This window comes from Anguilla anguilla, chromosome 8 (genome assembly GCF_013347855.1).
Source record: "Anguilla anguilla isolate fAngAng1 chromosome 8, fAngAng1.pri, whole genome shotgun sequence".
In the NCBI taxonomy this organism is placed as follows: domain Eukaryota; kingdom Metazoa; phylum Chordata; class Actinopteri; order Anguilliformes; family Anguillidae; genus Anguilla; species Anguilla anguilla.
The window spans coordinates 9,653,493-9,672,352 of NC_049208.1; the positions used below are offsets into that span (position 1 = coordinate 9,653,493).

At 47.6% G+C, this 18,860-nt stretch overlaps 1 protein-coding gene across 8 annotated transcripts in view; it reads left to right on the forward strand.

The window, feature by feature from the left end:
* Window positions 1-18,860, forward strand: part of asap1a (ArfGAP with SH3 domain, ankyrin repeat and PH domain 1a) — a 103,844-nt gene that overhangs the window by 44,455 nt on the left and 40,529 nt on the right. For all 8 annotated transcript variants that reach the window (XM_035429679.1, XM_035429674.1, XM_035429673.1 and 5 more), the window contains 4 exons: window positions 7,337-7,409; window positions 12,725-12,870; window positions 17,432-17,506; window positions 18,451-18,500. In XM_035429679.1, coding sequence (XP_035285570.1) covers window positions 7,337-7,409; window positions 12,725-12,870; window positions 17,432-17,506; window positions 18,451-18,500 — 344 coding nt within the window. The remainder of the gene's footprint in view (window positions 1-7,336; window positions 7,410-12,724; window positions 12,871-17,431; window positions 17,507-18,450; window positions 18,501-18,860) is intronic.

Below are 18,860 nucleotides of genomic sequence, written 5' to 3' on the forward strand. Positions count from 1 at the left end.
CTCTTAATGGAGCAGCCAATAATATGGCTGTTTGTTAGGATGCAGGCTTTCTTCCGGCCCTGTGATGTAGTGACTTAATGCCGGGTCTGTGCTCTGTGAGTCACAGGAAGTGCTCTATTTAGGAAGAGGTACAGTAATGCCCACACAGGAACCATCAGGACATTGGCAGTACTGGAGAGAGAGAGGTTTCTATGAACCTAAAATGGGTCCAGCTACCAAGTAAATATGAGTGACTCACTTATTTGAACCAAAAGCTGTTTTTCTGTGGAGGGCAAAAGCCTCTGACTTGCTCAAGTGATAGACGGCTCATTGGAGCTGCACCCATTTTGAGGTTCGTGAAAACTTCACTCCGCCAGCCGTGACCCAGCTGACTCCTGTCCAGGCACTGTGTTTCAATGCCTGGGTGGGCACTTCATGTCCTGACTGCAGAAGAAGAAGAAGAAGAAGAACGGCGAGCTGCTATTGGCCTGTGCCCGAGGCCTTTGGCTCCTTCAGATTAACTCCACACTGGAGCCCCTTAAAGTGGCTTTTGCACTTGAAAGGCAGGCTGCTGTCGGGTGACAGAGAGGCTGTATTTTGGAAGGGGGGGGGGGGGTGGGTAATAGTTGAGGGGGGAGGCAGTGACCACATCGATTTAGGACCCTGTCCTCCAGCTCCTCTGTGCACAGCGTACTGATCCCTGGTCAGGCTGTGGTGAACCTCGGCCTGGAACCGGCAGTACTGTGCTGTCCATTTTAGGGGCCATTTCAGACACAAAGTTTGTATCTGAACGAGTGTTGACGTGACATCGCAGAGTTGCTGGTAAGTTGTTGCTAATGAAATGTGACGAGCTGAGCTTCGGGCCTTTCCTGTCTGCGTACATGGTTCGGGGACAATTAAAAATATTTTAAACGGGTCGTCCCCGTGTACCACGGCACACCTGGGCGAGTGGGAGAAGAGCCGGGACAGTCGCCTAAAGCGATTCTTTCTTTTTTTGTTTTATATTCGCGGTCACGTTGGCTGGCCGGCCGGCTGGTTGGCTGTGATGCGTAGTGACATAATTGAGGCAGAGGGAAGGCAGGAATGCTCTTTGTGAAGGTCAGCGGTCGTAAGGTGAATGCAGACATTGTTTTTTTCCAGAGGGGAACACTTTCAGGTTCTCTGCGTGCGGTGTGTTGTAAACACCACGGCGGCCATTTTACCCAGGGCGGAGTAGTTCAAGCGTGATGCCAGCATTCCTGTTTTTTTTCTTCCTACTTCCTTCTTCCTTCGTTCCCTTTTAGAGTTTGCATTTTAAATTCTGGATTCTTCACATTTTCTCATCTTTCATCAGTCCCTGTGCTCTTTTTTGTAAAAGGGGGGTGATTGATCTATGTTAGGGGTGTCTGTGCTGGAGGGCCGCAGTGTCTGCGGATGTTTGTGGTTTCCTTTCAATCAGCACTCAATTAAGGCCTTGAGAACAAGGTGTGTGAACAAAGACCGAAATGAATCCCTCATCCCTCATCCCTCAACGCACAAAAGAACCAGCAGACACTGCGGGACACTCCAGGACTGGGGTTTGACACCCCCTGATTTACAGGTTTCAGAGACATGCACCATAACATTTAACAAAGTCCATAAATTTCCATTTTCACTTTTAATGACATAAAAATGGCATGGGAACCTTGTACTTTGACTGGTGATTTAAAAAAATACACTAAATGTATAAATGTTTAAGAGTGAATTTTAAGTGATAACAATTAAAAATAATGTTCCTTAAGAACCACAGAGAATTGGATGAAGGATAGGTGTCTAGCCAATGCCCTTCGACTCCGAAAGCAGTTGAATTTGGCTAATTCAATAAACGATGTTAGTATAATGAAAGTAGTAAATTATCACCCAGCACAAGGCTGGTTATTAATTACAAAGCTTTTCTTGTGGAGAGGATAACCATCGCTATTAATTAAAGGATTGAAGGGAAGCGTTTATCCATCTAAAGACCTGTCACTGCCTGCTGACAGCCGTTAGCTTTGTTTAGGTGACGTCACTGTGGGATCTGAGCTGAGGGTGGAGGACTGGACGTGGTGGAGGTCTTCCTCTTCCTCCTCCTCCTCCTCCTTCGTCTCTGGCTGAGAGGGCCAGCTCTGAGATCTCCACTGTGATGCACCATATTGTGCGTCGCTTTGGATAAAAGCGTCTGCCAAATAAATGCAAACATATGTAAATGATGCACCAACCACGAGCAGTACACAGGCACACACCTAACTGCCATTAACTGCCATCAAGTCAGATTCATAAATGAGCTTTATTTAAAATGCAAATACCAGTGAAGTGCCGCCGCTTCCCCGTACAGCACACGATAAATTTACATCGATAAGGGTCAGCGATAAAAGATTTTACTAATTGTAGTGTTGCCAGTATCTGTGACATGTCTTTTTCAGAATAAAAATGATTTTTTTTTCTTTCTCTGAGCCACGGAATCGCAACAAGATTATATCACTTTCTTGCCGAGAGGCAAAGATTAATGACTGCAGCCCAAAACCTCCTGATTGGTCAGATCCGCTGAAGGCCGATGCCAGTTTGAGCGTGGCGGCCCGTGCTGAGAGTGTGATGTCATGAGTGGTGACCAGCTCAGACATCCAGCCTCACGGCTGTGTGTTCGCGTCCTCACTCTGCCATTTTGTCTTTCTCCATCGATGGATAAGCGTCCTATTCCTGCTTATGCCTGGGCAGGGTCACGGGGGGGGGGGGGGGGGTGCTGGAGCCTATCCCAGCATGCACTGGGCGAGAGGCAGGAATGGACCCTGGACAGGATGCCAATCTATCGCAGGGCGCGCACACCATTCACGCACGCACTCATACCAATTTAGAGTCTCTAATTAGCCTTGGAACGCTACATGACCAGTACCAGCTTTTTCTTGGAACGCTACTTGACTAGTAGCAGCTTTTCAGTGGAGTGCTGTATGACCAGTAGCAGCTTTTTGACGGAATACTACATTACCAGTAGCACAGAACACTGCATGACCAATAGCAGCTTTTCCTTGGAACGCTGCATGACCAATAGCAGCTTTTCCTCAGAATGCTGCGTGACCAATAGCAGCTTTTCCTTGGAACGCTGCATGACCAATAGCGGCTTTTCCTCGGAATGCTGCGTGACCAATAGCGGCTTTTCCTCAGAACGCCGCATGACCAATAGCGGGATTTCCTCTGAATGCCGTGTGACTAGAAGCCGCTTTTCCTCTGAGTGCTGTATGATAGTAGCATGTTCCTACACAGGTCTGTACCGCAGTCAGCCAGAAAGACTGCTGCTCATCGCTTTTCATTTTCCTCTGCTGGAAGCAGTAGGTGAACGGAGACTGAGGGGAACCCGGAGCTGCTGGGTTATCTGTTTGTCACTGGCCGTCGCCTGGAGCCTGGTTTCCTTTGAGGAGATGGTCCGGAGGAGCGAAGGGAAGCGTCCAATAGCGTGGAGGATGTTGGGCGTGTCGGTGGGGTGAAGCTGCTGACGTTAGCGGGAGGGGGGCTGTTGCTTCACTACCAGGTCCCAGAGACCCTTCCCCAGTCATCGTTACAATATAACTCAAAAACAGTGTTGTAAACTTTTCCTTAGAGCTACAAGTTGGTTCTTTTTTTGATTTATGCAAAACTTGTGTGGAGCACTGCTTCCCAAAATGGCCATAAAAGCCTGGGAGAGAACATCAATCTTAAATTACAGAATAGCAACAGGCTCCATAGAATCAGCTCTGATTTGGACCAGGAGGGTCCTATGTGAACGTAATCAGCACGGTGGCCTGGCTCTCGAACGACTGCCATCAACAATCTTCAACAATGAACGGAGTGATTCAGAATAAAAATTATAGTGGAATCGGCGCTGACGTTGATGCTGAATGCTTGATTGATTGGACCCTTCCCCCCCCCCCCCCCCCCCAAGCGGCCAGTGATTATTGTGAACAGCGGAATGCAAATTATTGGCGTCTGTAGTTTCAGCGAAGGTGCACGTGACAGAAAGGTGAGCCGCGCTTCTGCGGTGTGACTTTCTGGGCACGTCGGCCGTACCGGGAGGAGACCAATGGCGGCACTCCTGCGGTTGCTCACGGTGACCCGTGTCCTCGGGCCGCCACCGTGTCTCCCCGTGTTGGCCCGCGGCGATCGGGGGCGGTAGCCGGCTGCCAGAACTCCCCGGGTCTTTTGGGGGGCCGGGGGGGGGGGGGGCGGGGGGAGGGGGGGTGTGGACTTGGGGTGTCACTCGCAGTCGAGCCTTTCGATGAATCATCGCTTGGCCCTTAGGGGCCCGCGCTGGGCCGGGGGACTGTCGTGGGAGAGCAAACGCCGCTGATGTGAGATCAGGAGATTAGCTGCTCGCTCAGTCACGGGGCGGCCTACGCTTTCCTCCCGTTGATTTCCCACCGGTGCGTTAGCTGTCACCCGCCGAAATTATGTGATCGTGACGGAGGTTGAGGTGTGGAAAGGATCTGGGGAAGCGCAGCCTGGCGCGTCGTGTGCCAGTGAGGAAGATGGCTGCAGTATTGTCTGATGACGGTCTTTTCTGAAGACTGGAACTCATGGCCCATGGTTTTATTCACGCTTTTTTTTTTTAAACCTAATTTTTCCCGACTTGTTTGTTTTTAATAACTCGTTCTGTTGTGTCTGACCCAGGTAGACACTGTAGAAGCTTCTGGAAATTTGCACTTTCATTGTATTGCTTGTGTCGTGGTTTGACATGATTACATGATTTAATCCATTGCCAATTTGAACTGGCGCACACTGATGCAACGGCATCAATGTGCAACCTTGTGACCCACTGGTGGAAAGTTCAGTGGTCAGAAAGTAAAAGTTCTGCCATATGTTTCCTCTACCCATGAGCTCAGCCAGTTCATTTCACTGATTAGTTCCACCTCCTGGCTGAAGATTTGTGCTAATTAGCAAATCAAAGTAATAGAGGGCTTCTACTTTCTGTACCTGATTTTTCTACCTCCGCTGTGATTGAAGATTGTGACACTGGGGAACTAGGGACAATGGGGTCGTCATGGCGATCTTCAGTATCGTATCCCAGCAGACACCAGCGCACAGCAGGCCGGTGCCCTCTGACCGGATGACCCTTTCCCCTCTGTTCCCTGGAGCCAGGAGCCTCTCCCCTGGTCTGGAGAGGTCACGGGGTCGGTTGGGGGAGTTTGGATGACGTCATTAAGGTCAGGGCCAATCGCACAGCTGCGTGACCAGGAAGAATCTGCCATGTTGACCTGCAGCCCAGGCTTCAAAGGCGACTCCACTGCTGCCACATAAAAAAAAGAAAAAAAAAGTCACAGTTGCCGTTGTGTTGACACAAGAACAGGGACCTCGAGGGTGTGATTTCCTGGATCTGGAATGAGTTGAATCAGCATTGGCAACACTGGGAAATGTAGTCCAACCCCTATGGAAATGGAATATACTGCAATATGTGGACCTATGTGGAAAATATAATGTTAAATATATTTCACAGAAATGTAATATTACTATATCTTAAAGTGGCAATAATTAGCATATTTGCCAATATATTTATGGAGTGTTGCGATATATGGATAATATATTTATTTCCGTATTTTATAAAATGTATTCCAGTTCCATGAGGGAATATTTATTTTTAACACTTGCAAATAACTTGACAGAAATGGAAGTTCACAGGCTGTGTGGTGTACTCTTACTCTATTTGAAGTAGGTTGCATGATGTGTGTATATGCTATATTTACGTAAAGCTGAGAATTCACAAAGATCATGATAGCCTTCAACACTGGCTGTTTGCTGTTTCTGACATTTCCTTTTTGCTGGTTGGCTGTAATTGGTATGTTGAGCAAGCGAGTGAAGAGTTCCCTGTTTAGACTGAAGTACTTTTAGAATTTTCTGCAGTTAGGCTAAATCTGTTCCCACACCCATCACAGCTATGTTAGAGGTGCCTCGTGTTCTGTTTGCATAAGCAAGCATTTCATAAAGGACTACAGAGAAGTTGGTAAATATCAGAGGTTTTATAGCATGTTTGCACAGTTTGTGCAGTGTGAAAGTTGACAGAGACTAAATTATTATAACTGCTGAAGTTATGAAGTCTGATGAAATTCAGTCCATCTTCCTCCTCCTTTATCAGCAAACAGGAACTTTGTGTTGCTGTTCCTGTTTTTTTTAAATTATCTTACTGTTATGCAATACAGCTAAAAAAGTGAAATCGTTCTCTGTATCTCACGTAAAGTGTTTAAAAGCTGATTGAAAATTGAGAACGTGTAAAGAGGAAACCATTCGTGCTTGCCATTCAGCAATGTTTTAATTCTTGTTCCCATTTGTGGTGGTGTTCATGGTTTCCCCCCCCCCCCCCCCCCAATACCTTGAGGGGGAAGTACTAATGCATCCATCAAGTCCGAAACCCAGTGCGCAGATTCCCCATTACTGTAGCATCCAGTCGTGTTAATCGTGCCGTTTTTAACCAGAGCAATTACTCGACTTGGCTCTCTGACGCGAGGCCCCTTTCGGCTGCCGCGCGTGGCCCCTGCTGCTCGCAGCGCCGCGCATCGATTGGCTGCAGCCCCCCCCGCGCGCTAATGCTTCGGAACCGCTGATTAAGCGCATCGGCGCCCCGCTCCGGGCCCTGCTTTGTCTCTCAGGGGGAAAGCCAGGGGGGGTGAAATTCGAGTTGCCTCGAGGGCAGCGAATTTTTAAGGATAACTTTACGTCAGCGTTTGGTTCTTAACTCGCTGTCAGGCTTTTTTAATTTTTTTTTCTTCCCCCACGTTGCCCTGTTTGACTGGCTATTGATGGGGGTCGTTCTAGAACAATCCGCGACGCTTGCTGTAATGTATATCTCCAGGTGCGCGGTATGGGGGTAGTGGTAGGGTGCAGCGGTCTTTGTGGTCGACTCACACCTGAATGCGTGGAAGGAGCGCATGACGTTTCTCCTTCAGTCCAGAGTGCTGTTCGGCAGATGTATATAACGCTTGAGAATCTGTCTGATGAAAAACAGGCAGTGGGGAGCGGTCGGGAGTTTTAGTTCTGATTATTTCTGATACTGCAGCTGAGCTGGGGGTGCAGCAGCCCTGCAACCCCCCCCCCCCCCCCCTCCCATGTACCAGCGCTGCTTGAACCTCTAAATGCGTAATTGGGTTCATTTTTCGGCTTAATTAACGCTGTTGTTTATGAGCTGGGAGCTGCTCTGAATATTTTATTTCAGACAATCAGTCATCACTGTGCAATGAGCTGAGATGGAACAAAAAACAGAAATGTTGTGTTTTTTTTTTTTTTTTGGTTCCAGCTCTAAAACAGGCACTGCCTACCCCTGCTTTGGGGGCTATGGTCATTTTTCGGGACCCCGAGGAACCAAATGACTTAATCGCCCCCCCCTTTCTCTTTGTCTTCTCAGGCTTTGGATCAAGATCGAACGGCGCTCCAGAAGGTGAAGAAATCCGTCAAAGCCATCTACAACTCGGGCCAAGGTACGAAACCGACCCTGTGGCCTGCTGGTGCTGCCAGTTCCACTCCGGTTAAGGGCCGGTAAAAGCCCCCCCGGTTTCCCCCAGCGGCCAATCCCAGCTGCTCGTACACCAATCATCACAGCCCGTTTCTGCGGCTGGGACCGAACCATTACATTACATTACAGCAGGGGTCCTCAATCTCATCCAGAAAGGGCCGGGTGTTGGGTGCAGGCTTTCATTCCAACCAAGCAGTTTACACACCTGATTCCACTAATCAAGGTCCTCAGCAAAGACTCTAGTGGTTGATTAGTAGAATCAGGTGTGCTACTGCTTGGTTGGAATGAAAGCCTGCACTCACACCTGGCCCTTTCTGGATGAGATTGAGGACCCCTGCATTACAGGCATTTAGCAGATTCTCTTATCCAGAGTGACTTGCATTGCATCCAGTTATACAGCTGGATATATACTGGAGCAATGCAGGTTACCTTGCACCTTGTACAATGGCAGTGTCCTACCGGGGAATCGAACCTGCAACCTTTAGGTTACAAGACCAACTCCTTAGCCATTATACTACACTGCCGCCCCAGAGCCCCGTGTGATTCGCGAACGCGAGTCTGCTTCAGGGCCCCCGTATAGGGCCCCGTGATCAAGTGGCTTTGGAAGCTATGGCCTTCCACTTCAGCTAACGAAAGCAAGTGGATTTGTGAGACGTTGCCAAAATTTTTGCATCCTTACGACGTATCTGTTGACAAACCAAATGGAAGTCTGCCGTCTCTGCGTTCTGCCTTCCGTTTACCCGAAACAGCCTTTCCTCAGAGTTCATTGATGTGTCTTAAACCGGGTGCCAGGAGGATCGCGGTTGTTGTCGGAGAGATAAGCCTCTGCTTTGATCAGCGTGGCTCCCTGCGGCAGTGCCACGCGGGAAAGTAGCCTGAGCTAAACTTTGGGGACGGGGAGCTCGGAGGAGGACACGCTCTTCAACCGTTGAGCTCCTTGCCTGGGGGGTACTGTAGGTATTACGGCAGTTAGAGGCACGATTCCAAAATTGGGGGAGGAAATGAAATCTTCCTTGTCAGGGCCGTTTGCTCAGTTTGTTCCGGAACTTTCCAACTGAAATGGACTTCCTCCAGAAAATTTTATTTTCGGTCTCAATGGTGACATGCATTTCAAACGATAATCAAAGGGAACTGTCGGCCATTTTAGAGCAAATATAAGATGAGCTTGTGTTCTCTCACTGGAAGGGTCAGTGCAAGGCCTCTCTTATTTACCAATTTGCTCATACATAGAGAGCTTCATTAGCTCAGTTTTGCAAGTATTTTTTTTACTTGTGGGGTTTTGGTGGTGTTTATGTGTGTAAAGAGTGTGACCCTGTCTCACTGTGAAGGCGGAACTAGGGGAGGCCACTCCCCCTGGGGGGGGGTCATGGCCCCAAAGCCCACAGCCCGCACAGAACACTGACCGGACTTTCATAACTCATCGCTATGACAACTGACACGCGCACGCCTGCATGCTGTCTGACCCTCCAGAGAGCTCTGACCACAGAGGTCACCGAGCAAGCCGGGACTTTGGCAGTTGGACAGGACAGCCTTTAGAATGTTTATTAAAATATATTTTTAAGTTATTTAAAAATGTAAAGTTATTTACTTAAAGTTGTTTCCATGCAATGCAGCATTGCTCATGTTGAGCGTTGTAAAACTCTATACAATAGCACGATGTTATTCTTGAGGATAATTGTGAGGCAGGTGTCATGAGTCCGGGTGGGGTGGGGTGGGGTGGGGTGGGGTGAATGGAGGATCTTGTTATCCTGTTATGGTCCTCCCCCAGCAAAATTTTACTATTGAAGCAGTCGATCCTGCAATTCAGTGACTTCTGAGAGGCTAGGAGACTAGATCACACCAGATAAAATGAGACATAGGCTACTTTATACCTTACACCTGCCACATATGCGTTAAGCCAAACTGTCACACATTTGTCCTTATCTGACCTGTCTGTAGAAGTGCAGGGTACATGCCCCCCCCCCCCGCCCCCATTCCCCCCCGTAAATTACACCTGTGGTACCTGGTAAATTAGTATGCCTGACACATGCTGTACCAGGCCTTTGGTGATCCATTTGCAGCTTGTGGGATTGAAGCAGATGAGGCCAAGACTTTGAACCCGGGCTGCCCAACCCTGTTCCTGCAGATCTACCGTCCTGTAGGTTTTCACTTTAGCCCCAACAAAGCCACACCTCACTCAACAGCTAGAGATCTACCGTCCTGTAGCTTATCACTCCAACCCTAACAAAGAACACCTCATTCAACAGCTAGAGATCTTGTTGAGCTGACAATTAGTAGAATCACGTGTGCCGAACTTAGGGTTGTAGTGAAAACCTACTGGATAATAGATCTCCAGGAACAGGGTTGGACAGCCCTGCTTTAAACCAATCATTGGACTCAACCATTTTGTTTATTTTTGCTTCATTGACACGTGTGTTGATTATTTCAGTAATCCAGTGGCGAGTAGGCCTAATACCAAAGCTTTCCCTGAACTGCGGTTACTGTGACTTTCTCTTCCTTTAAATGAAATGGAGTGCATGGGAATGACAGCAGTCCAATATAGTCAAATGTCTTCATTGTGGCAGTAAATAGGTCTGTGAATGTCAGCTTTGAACTCAACACACAGTTAAAGGTCAGCAGAGAAAGCTTCAGAAAAGCCATTGTCTGAATGTTGGGCGTGGAGAACAGAGCACATATTATATTAATACGGATTAAATTTCCGGGCCCAGGACAAAATTATGTTGTTATTCTCAGGGACAGTAATATTTACCACAAGTCACAGACCATTGCCCTCCCACTAGGGCCTGGGACAATGGTCCTCCCCCCCCCCCCCCCCCCCCCCCCCCCCCCTCCTAAAGGTGCCCCTGAAACAGGTCAGTAGTGAGCTAGCACCAAATAAATCTAAGGAGAAACTAAGCCGTACATATCGGTACAGTTCATTCAGCATATTCGTAATTTAATTATCTACAGGGAACCTGTATTAGTGGTATTTAAAACGTACAAGGCTTGCGTCGAGCTCTTCAACGTATGCGGCCCTAGTGACACAATCTCCATTAATCGGGGATAATGGAGGAGTCCTATTTTAGCCCCTCCTTAATTGGCTTGTCACCGCGCCCTGTCTGGGCCTGGTGGCCATTGGACTGCCTACGTCCTATTATGGGACCGGTCACATAAGAGTAGCCCTTCTGCACCTGTGCATCTACACCTGGCCGCCCCTTTGATGTTCAGCGCGTGTGGATTATTGGACCTCACCTCCTCTGCCCTGTCAGTGACCATGGCGAGCTTCCGCAGGCATTCCAGGGCTCCCATTTTAGGAACTTTTGCTCCTGAAAATTGACTTGCGCTTACCGGATAAATAATTTTGGAGCTAATCTAATATGGATGGGGGGGGGGGGGGGGGGGGCTGCTCCTTGTGTCTGTCCTCTCTCCTCCTGTTGTGTGGAGCCTGGGGTGTGGTGATCAGACGGCTGTATCTGTTACTGTGCGGCGTGGGGCTGAGAGTTTGACACCCATGCATTCACAGACCTGCCCTGTAGCTATAGCAACGTGAGGCTGCATCAGCTGCGTCCCTTTGCTTAGGTGGACTTGTATTACCAACACGAATGGATATCGTGCATACTGACGTTATTTTTCACTAGGCTTCTGCAAGGCAGAGGCTGTAGAAAATCTATTCATTTGTCCCATGTTGCCGAAGCAGTCGTGCGAGTCGTCTAAACGACCTCACGTAACCTGCGTTTCACTATCTATTTTCCCAGTGGCAGTGCTCTCTAATCCATGTGATTCTCAGGCAATCATTAGGCACCTCTAAATCAAGTCCGATCAAATCGATTTTATTTGTATAGCGCTTTTTACAGAAAACTGCCACAAAGACGCTTTACAGTGTTGTAAAAACTGGGCCTGAACCCCGATATAGCAAGCACATGAGGTTAAAAAAAACCACAAAAAAATCCCCAGTGGGGGGGGGAAACCTCAAATGGTGGCGCGAAGAAACTCCCCCAATTGAAAGAACTCTTGGGAGGAACCCGGCTGTAGAGGGGGCACCTCTGTAGAGGGCGACCACCGGCCTAATGAACAGGGAGAGACATTTGTAGGTAGGCGCTAACGATGCTTAGCATATCCCTGTGCTTCGCTAGTTTTGTGACAGCTCTGGGACGGTTTGCTTACAGCTGCTGAGTTAGCGTCATAAACACCACCTTAGGCCGCAGCAGCAGCTCTTCAGTGTGGACGCGCTACAGAGAGTGGGCCCTCTGCTGGCCACAACGGGCATTGGCATGTTTTGCGTGTTTGTGTGCTTTGTATTTCGTCTCTAAGAGGAGGGGTGACCTAATAATGTCTCTCGGCCAAGGGGATGGGACACGGTAAAGTTGGAGAATCGAGTGCCACGTGAGATCTGAGAATCAGCGAAAGAGCAGTTTTCTACTGGGCATGTCATTCAGTGACCGATGCACGTCTGGTCTGAGATCCACGTTACTCTGAACACATTATGAACCGTTACGGTTACCGTTGGACTGTTGAGGTCATGATCGTCCTCTCTCACCCTTTCTCCAATATGGCCACTGGCTGACTGAGTAAAACCACACCACCCTAAAAATGTATTTCCCAGTTTTTTTTTTTAATGAGGGCTGAATGACTATCTTGACTCTATCTCAAGAGGGTCAGTCATGAGCCTGTGTTTTGCCTTGTTTAAAGGGATGGCTCTTCCACAGTAGGAGTTAGCTTCACATTACTATTACTTCAGATGCAGAAATGGATTGCCAGTCTCCAACAATCTTTATTTGCCTGTGGTCCTGAAATGAAATTAAACAGAAACTACCTTCCAGTGATCTAAAGTTATGGAATCACTGTTTGTTAATAGATCAGAATTGGATATTTATAGAATCGAAGGCTAAACCAGGTTAAAGATGGAAATTGAACTGCTTTATAATCTGTCTTGCATTTACAGAGATTATAGTACTTACTCTCTGTAGATACAAGTCTGAATTGAAATATTCTCAATGTAAAAAACGAGAAGTGCCCGATTTAAGAGTTTAGTTTTATTCAGAGGAATATCATCAAACACCGGGAAATAAAATGAAGGTGAATGAATGTATTCATTGTCCAGGGTAAATATTTGCAACACTGTTAAGACCTTGAGTGCTGGTCTGGTATGTGGGGTTAGGACAGGAATGTACCATTGTCCTTAGTCCTTGAAAGAAAAGGGCGTTAGCCCCCACCGATCTGAAACGGGCACATGTTGTGTTATTCATTTATCACTGATCCCCCCCCCCCTCTAACCACATGGATTTCCTCTCCTGTCTACAGAGCATGTGCAGAACGAGGAGAACTACGCACAGGCGCTGGACAAGTTCGGCAGCAACTTCATCACCCGGGACAACCCCGACCTGGGCACGGCCTTCGTCAAGTTCTCCACGCTCACCAAGGAGCTGTCCACCCTGCTCAAGAACCTGGTGAGGCTTGCGCCCCCTGCTGGCCGTCCAATGAACGCTCTCACAACTGAACATCCCTCCCCCCCTCGTTTGGTTTGAACCAGGGCTGGCCACCCATGATCCTGGTGATCTACTGTCCTGTGGGTTTTCACTCTCACCCTAACAAAGCACACCTCATTCAGCAGCTAGAGACCTAATTGGTAGAACCAGATTTGCCAAATTAGGGTTGGAGTGAAACCCTGCAGGATGGTAGATCTCCAGGAACAGGGTTGGGCAGCCCTGGTTTAAACCTTTGCGTAGTTGTTTGGAAAAGAAAAGTAAACTGGAAAAGAGAGGTTCCATATTTGCAGACACCTGAGAGGGTATTCCCTGGGAGAGGATTGTGTGAAGTTCAGGGGTGTGGTAGTATTCTGAACTATCCTGAAAAATTTAGAAAAGATCAAACAATGAAAATGTATAGGCTAATATTTTATATCATATATTAGAAAGGCTACATTAATTCAAGTCTCACTAGAACATGTGCTTCGGTATGCCTTTAAACCTTGAATAATTTAAGGCTAGGCGTATTTCTTGCTGTCAGTAGTGCTTTTTTCTTCCTGTCAGTGAAGCACTTTTCGGCCAGGTCGTAAGCAAACCCCAGCGTTGAAGGTCAGCTCTCAGGCCTGTTTGTCACGGGAGTCCAGGATGTGGAATGACGGCATGCAGTCTTTTTTCATTCTATTTTGCGTTCGGTGGAAAAACTCCCAAATTCTGACAACAGGGAAAAATACCCCTACCCTCAAGTAAAGAAAAATCCACCTGGTTTAAATCCTGCAAAATAGTCGTCATGTTTAGGTTTAGATTAGATTAGAAAGCTTTATTATCCATTTCTGGAAATTTGTCTTTGGCTTCGCCATGGTTACATTATATCAAATATAAACACGGCTCAAGACAGGAAAACAGCTCCAGACTCAACATAACTGAGCTTCAAGTACACCAGCTATCAGAGAGCGGAGGTGAGGAGGTGGGGATTCGTAGGTTAAGAGTTTATCAGGGAAGTTGCATAAACATAAAGTGACATAAACATATTCCTAAAAATGGTCTTTGTGGCCCCCCAGTATCCTTACCGAATCTTTTATAGAATGTCTGAACGTGACACGACAACATAATGACGAGAACAGGCCGTTCAGCCCAACAATGCTCGCCATTTTCCTAACTAAATTGTACCGAGCGCTCCGATTTACCTACAAGCTAGATAGTCTTCCTCTACCGTCTCCTCCCGTGACTCTTACCTTTGGCGGCGATGATGAAATTCGTCGTTAATTGAGCAATGCGCACGGGTAGTAGCTGTGCTCCCTGTCACCTGCCTCGGAATTAGCAGAACCCAAAAAAGCAAAGTGGTACTTCTCCCCTGTGGGCTGGAAAAAAAAAAAGCAGTCCGTCGTCGTCATGGCAGCGGTCGGAGATGGGACGGGGAGGCTGGCCCTCCCTGTATTTGACGGTTACAAGGTCGGACTTGGGTGGAGGCAGCTCCCGTTAAAAGCTATCCTTGGCCGAAAACAGGAAGCCTTCCTCTCGCACGCAAAAACCGTACGCATCCGTAATCTATAGTTAGACGTGCCACAGTTAAGTGGTGTGGAGAATATAAAAAGCCTGTGTTTGTGGCGACAGGCGCACAGGAAGTGACTTTAAGACACGGTGGCAGGAATTACCTTTTTGTTGAAAGTGGAAGGCGCGCTCTTATTTTGATATCGCTCGTAGTAGGCGGCCCCCCCCCCGCGACCTTACCGACTTGAAAAGATGAAATGCGCGGTAGGTCCTTCTACCGGAGGAGCATGTCATTTTGGCTCACGGTCGCGGTACACCAGTGTTTAGCTCGTCCGCGGAAGGGCCCCCCCCCCCCCCCCCCCCCCCCAACCCCTCGCTTAGATTTACCGCGGCGGTGCGAGGTGCAGTCAGCGAGCGCCAGGCCCGGAGATCGATTTCGTTTCGCGGCGGCGGCAGTAAAGCAGCTCGTTACGGGCCATTACTCCGTTACTCCTCTGAGGAAACGCCGTACATCTCAAACCCCCCTGCCACCCCCCCCTTCCCCCCCGCCTGCTAATTTGGAAACCCAACCCAAGCCCTCTTTCTGAGGTTCAGGCCTTTCTGCAGTGAAACCCAGTCTCCTGTGTGAGGAAGAGGAGAAGAAATATTATGCTGCCTCTCCCCCCCCCCCCCCCTTGTGAAACGTCTCTCTCTCATGGCGGACCGTTTTAAAGACTTCGACGTAACTGCCGAACACTGTGATTTGACACCTGTCGACCCTTTTAGTCTTTCCAGAGCTGCAGATAGAAAAGGGGAAGATGGAGGAACGGTGTGGAATTTGGAGGGGAACTGGATGCTTCACAGCGGGACGTCCTACGGGGATAACCTTGAGCCTCCGCTGACGCGCTAAGGCTGACATTGCTAGCATATTTAGCATAGCATCGTGAGCACGTGCGCACCGTTTCCTCCTTACAGTTCCATTCACATCTAGCCCTGCTGTTGTGGGAATCGACGTGCTTTACACGGGTTAGCTCCATGGTTCTTGGGTACTCCCGTGTATGCTGGTTTTCATTCAAACCTTAATTGCAATTCCTGAAGTCTAAAGAGCTTGTAATTGTTTTTAATTTGACTCTGCCAAAGTCTAACGAGCTGTGATTTATTCTCTTAATGCAATATTATGTCAGAAACACATTCGTGTTTCAAATAATTAATTTCCATATTAATTTAAGGGTTTTTAAACAGTCAAGTCTAGACAACTAACGCTTTATATTTCTATAATATTCTGCGGCAAATTATTTATTTTGAAAGAAAATACAATTTAAATTGATTCATTAGTAGACCGACAGCTGTGATTAGTGAAGTCTTAAATTCAGATTTTTACAAATCTTTACACTTTTTACAGTTGAGGCCAAGTTTTCTTTGAAATTGTACGTCTATTTGATATTCACAGAAATTGGGGCAGCTACACAAGGAGTGTCACATGACCTGTTTAAATTTCCTCATTGCTCTCCTCCCATTGAAAGGCTGATCCCTGGTCAGCTGCTCCCGTGGTGCTCAGCAACACTGAATGGGCTGAATGGCCGGTTCAGGGTTGGATTCAGGGGTGTAGGGCTGATTCAGGGTTAAATTTAGTAGCATAGGGCTGGATCAGGGGTAGATTCGGTGGCATTGGGCTAGTTCAGGGTTGGATTCAGTGGCGTGTTCTGACTGAGGTACTAACCTTTCCCACCTGCTGGCCCCCAAAGTGCTGATGTGTGCTGTGAAAGCCCCTGCGGCGGGACGTCCCACAGGATGTGTTGCTATTGGTGACAGAGTGGGCTGTCACTGGGCAGCCTCTGCAGCAGAGGATTGTGGGATTTCCCCCTCTATGGTAATCGGGAAGTCTCATAACCTGGGATTCTACATGGGTCTAATAATAAATATGTGAAATTTAAAAAAATAAACATAATAAAATAAATAATTCAAATAATAGTGTGGTATAATTGTTAAATACTGTTTTCATAGTAATAATATAAACAGTATACACAATGCACATGATTTCTGTAAAGCACATTGAATGGCACTGCGTTTTTGAAATGTGCTATATAAATAAAGTTTATAATCATTATACTACACAGTTAAACGTTCAACTTTAAATCAGATCTTAGAGAGTACATGCAGTATGGTCCCAATTGGACTCTGTTAAGAGTTGAATTAACACTGGAGATTTTAGTGTGTGTTTTTTTTTTTCTGGTGCCTGTGAGTATGCTGCTGATTTCATTAAGAGTCAGCGCAGCGCAGATTTGATTAAGATTTCCCAGCATGCTCTCGTGAGCAGGCTGTGTGTGTGTGTGAAACGGATGAGCAGCGTGCGGCTCGTTGGGGTGGATCCGCGCGGTCCCTGGCGCTCATGGTTAGCGAGCGCGCTGGCAGAACTGAGATGGAGGGGGCAGACGCGGGCTCTGTGCTTCATTTGCCCCGAAATGTCACGTTCCTGGCAGGTGTGGCGGAAATTCTGGAGGGAAAATAAATAATTAAAATGGTGAGCAACGATCAGTTTTCAGTGGTGTTGGCGGGGCGGACCGGGATGCAGGCTCGGAATTCTGCAAACGCGCAGCGCATGCGTTTGAGGACGCGTTTTCAAACTGCTATGGCATAATACTTCGATTTTGAGGACGGGAGACAGTGCGATTGTCACTGGGATTCGTTGCTCCTGTAGTGGTGGGATTGTCTTGCTTTTTTGGGGGGTTGGATGGGGAAAGTCTTAGTTTGATGGTGTCTGGCTGCAGGTTGGCAGTTCTTTTAAACGTTCTGATGTGTTTGGCACAGAGTATTTTACCCTGGTTAAAATAGACAAAAAAATCACAAACTGTGCTGGCCTTTGGTGGTATTGGGCTCTGACATCACTTCCTGTTTAGGTAGCAGATTTATTGCATGTATACAGGCTGGGAGGCCCTGTTGCGGCAGTGCTGTGTCAGTCCTTGGGAGAGACGGAGGGGTTTCCACAGACGCTGCTGTTCTCTGTTAATGGAGCCTGTCCCTGTAGTGGGGTTTACTGACATGCCTGACTGACCCCCCACCCCCCCTTCTTCCACAGCTCCAGAACCTGAGCCACAATGTGATCTTCACCCTGGACTCCCTGCTGAAAGGGGACCTCAAAGGAGTAAAGGGGGTAAGATTTCGGCGTCCTCAACCCCCTTATTTTCAGATTATCAGCCCCCGGGCCCTCTCGCTTGGTGCGGCTTGCTTTGGCCTACGGACGTATGCCTGGTTCACACCTGGAAAGATTGACTCCAGCTTTGTTTAAACTGACACCAAAGTTGTCGGAGAAGTGCTGAAACATTGAACGTCCCCGAGAATGACTAAGCACTCTGTGAGCTGTTTTCATGATGGCTATGGGGAAAGATAGAAATGACAATTTATATTCTCTGAGGTTTCTCATGCCTTATTATACGATAACACTGTGCTTTCTACTTAGCTTAAGCACATACACAATTTATATTCATTGATGCTTTGTTATTATTTTGAAGCTGTTCGATGCCAGAGGCTGTCTACTTGTTTTTGATTGGCTATTGATTTAATGCCCCTTTGGGGCTAGTAAACTAGATTTTTTAATGGCTTTCCCTTTCACACACTTCTGTTGCGTATATGTACTTGTGTGTAATGTATTTGCTATAGTTGGCAGATTTTCTTGGGGTTAAAAAGACAAATGAAAAATATAGTTTGAATGAAAAGTCAGACTCAAAGTCTGAGAGTGGCAATACTCTCCCAGAAATTACATTGCATTACAGGCATGTAGCCAACGGTCTTATCCAGAGCGACTTACACAACTTTTACACAGCATTTACATTGCATCCCTTTATACAGCTGGGTATACACTGAAGCAATGCGGGTAAAGCACCTTGCTCAAGGGTTACAACAGCAGTGTCCTACCCGGGAATCGAACCTGCGACCTTTCGGTTACAAGCCCAGCTCCTTACCCATTACACTACACTGCTGCCCCGTGCTGATTTGTTTTGTATGAAGGCACCTGCAAATTAAGTATTTTTCTTATTATATTAGTTCTGATTTCCATTGCCGTTTGCTCATTTCGGGTTTTTTTTATTTTCTCCCCAGGATATCAAGAAGCCGTTCGATAAGGCGTGGAAGGACTACGAAGCCAAGTTGTGAGTCTGCGAGCGCGTCTGTGCGCGCGGGCGTCGGCTGGAAACCGCTCGTCTCTCGGCGGCACGCCGCGCTGCGCTGTTCGCATAAGCTCCGCGTTCCGCACCGCGCACACGGCGTTTCATCCGTCAGCGTTGTGTGAAAAACGAATCTCGCGTTCATCACAAAAAAAGTGTTAATAAGGTTCAAAGATATATTAGTGCTGCTCAGATATGGCACAAAGATGTTAGCGCTGCATTTGTATGCTATAAAGTGCCTGCTCAACGCTTTTGTATTTGCGCGACTGAATACATTACAAACAGGGCAGCTCCGGACAAATTCAGTTCTAAACGTCTTGCACGTCATGGCCGTGATTGATTGAT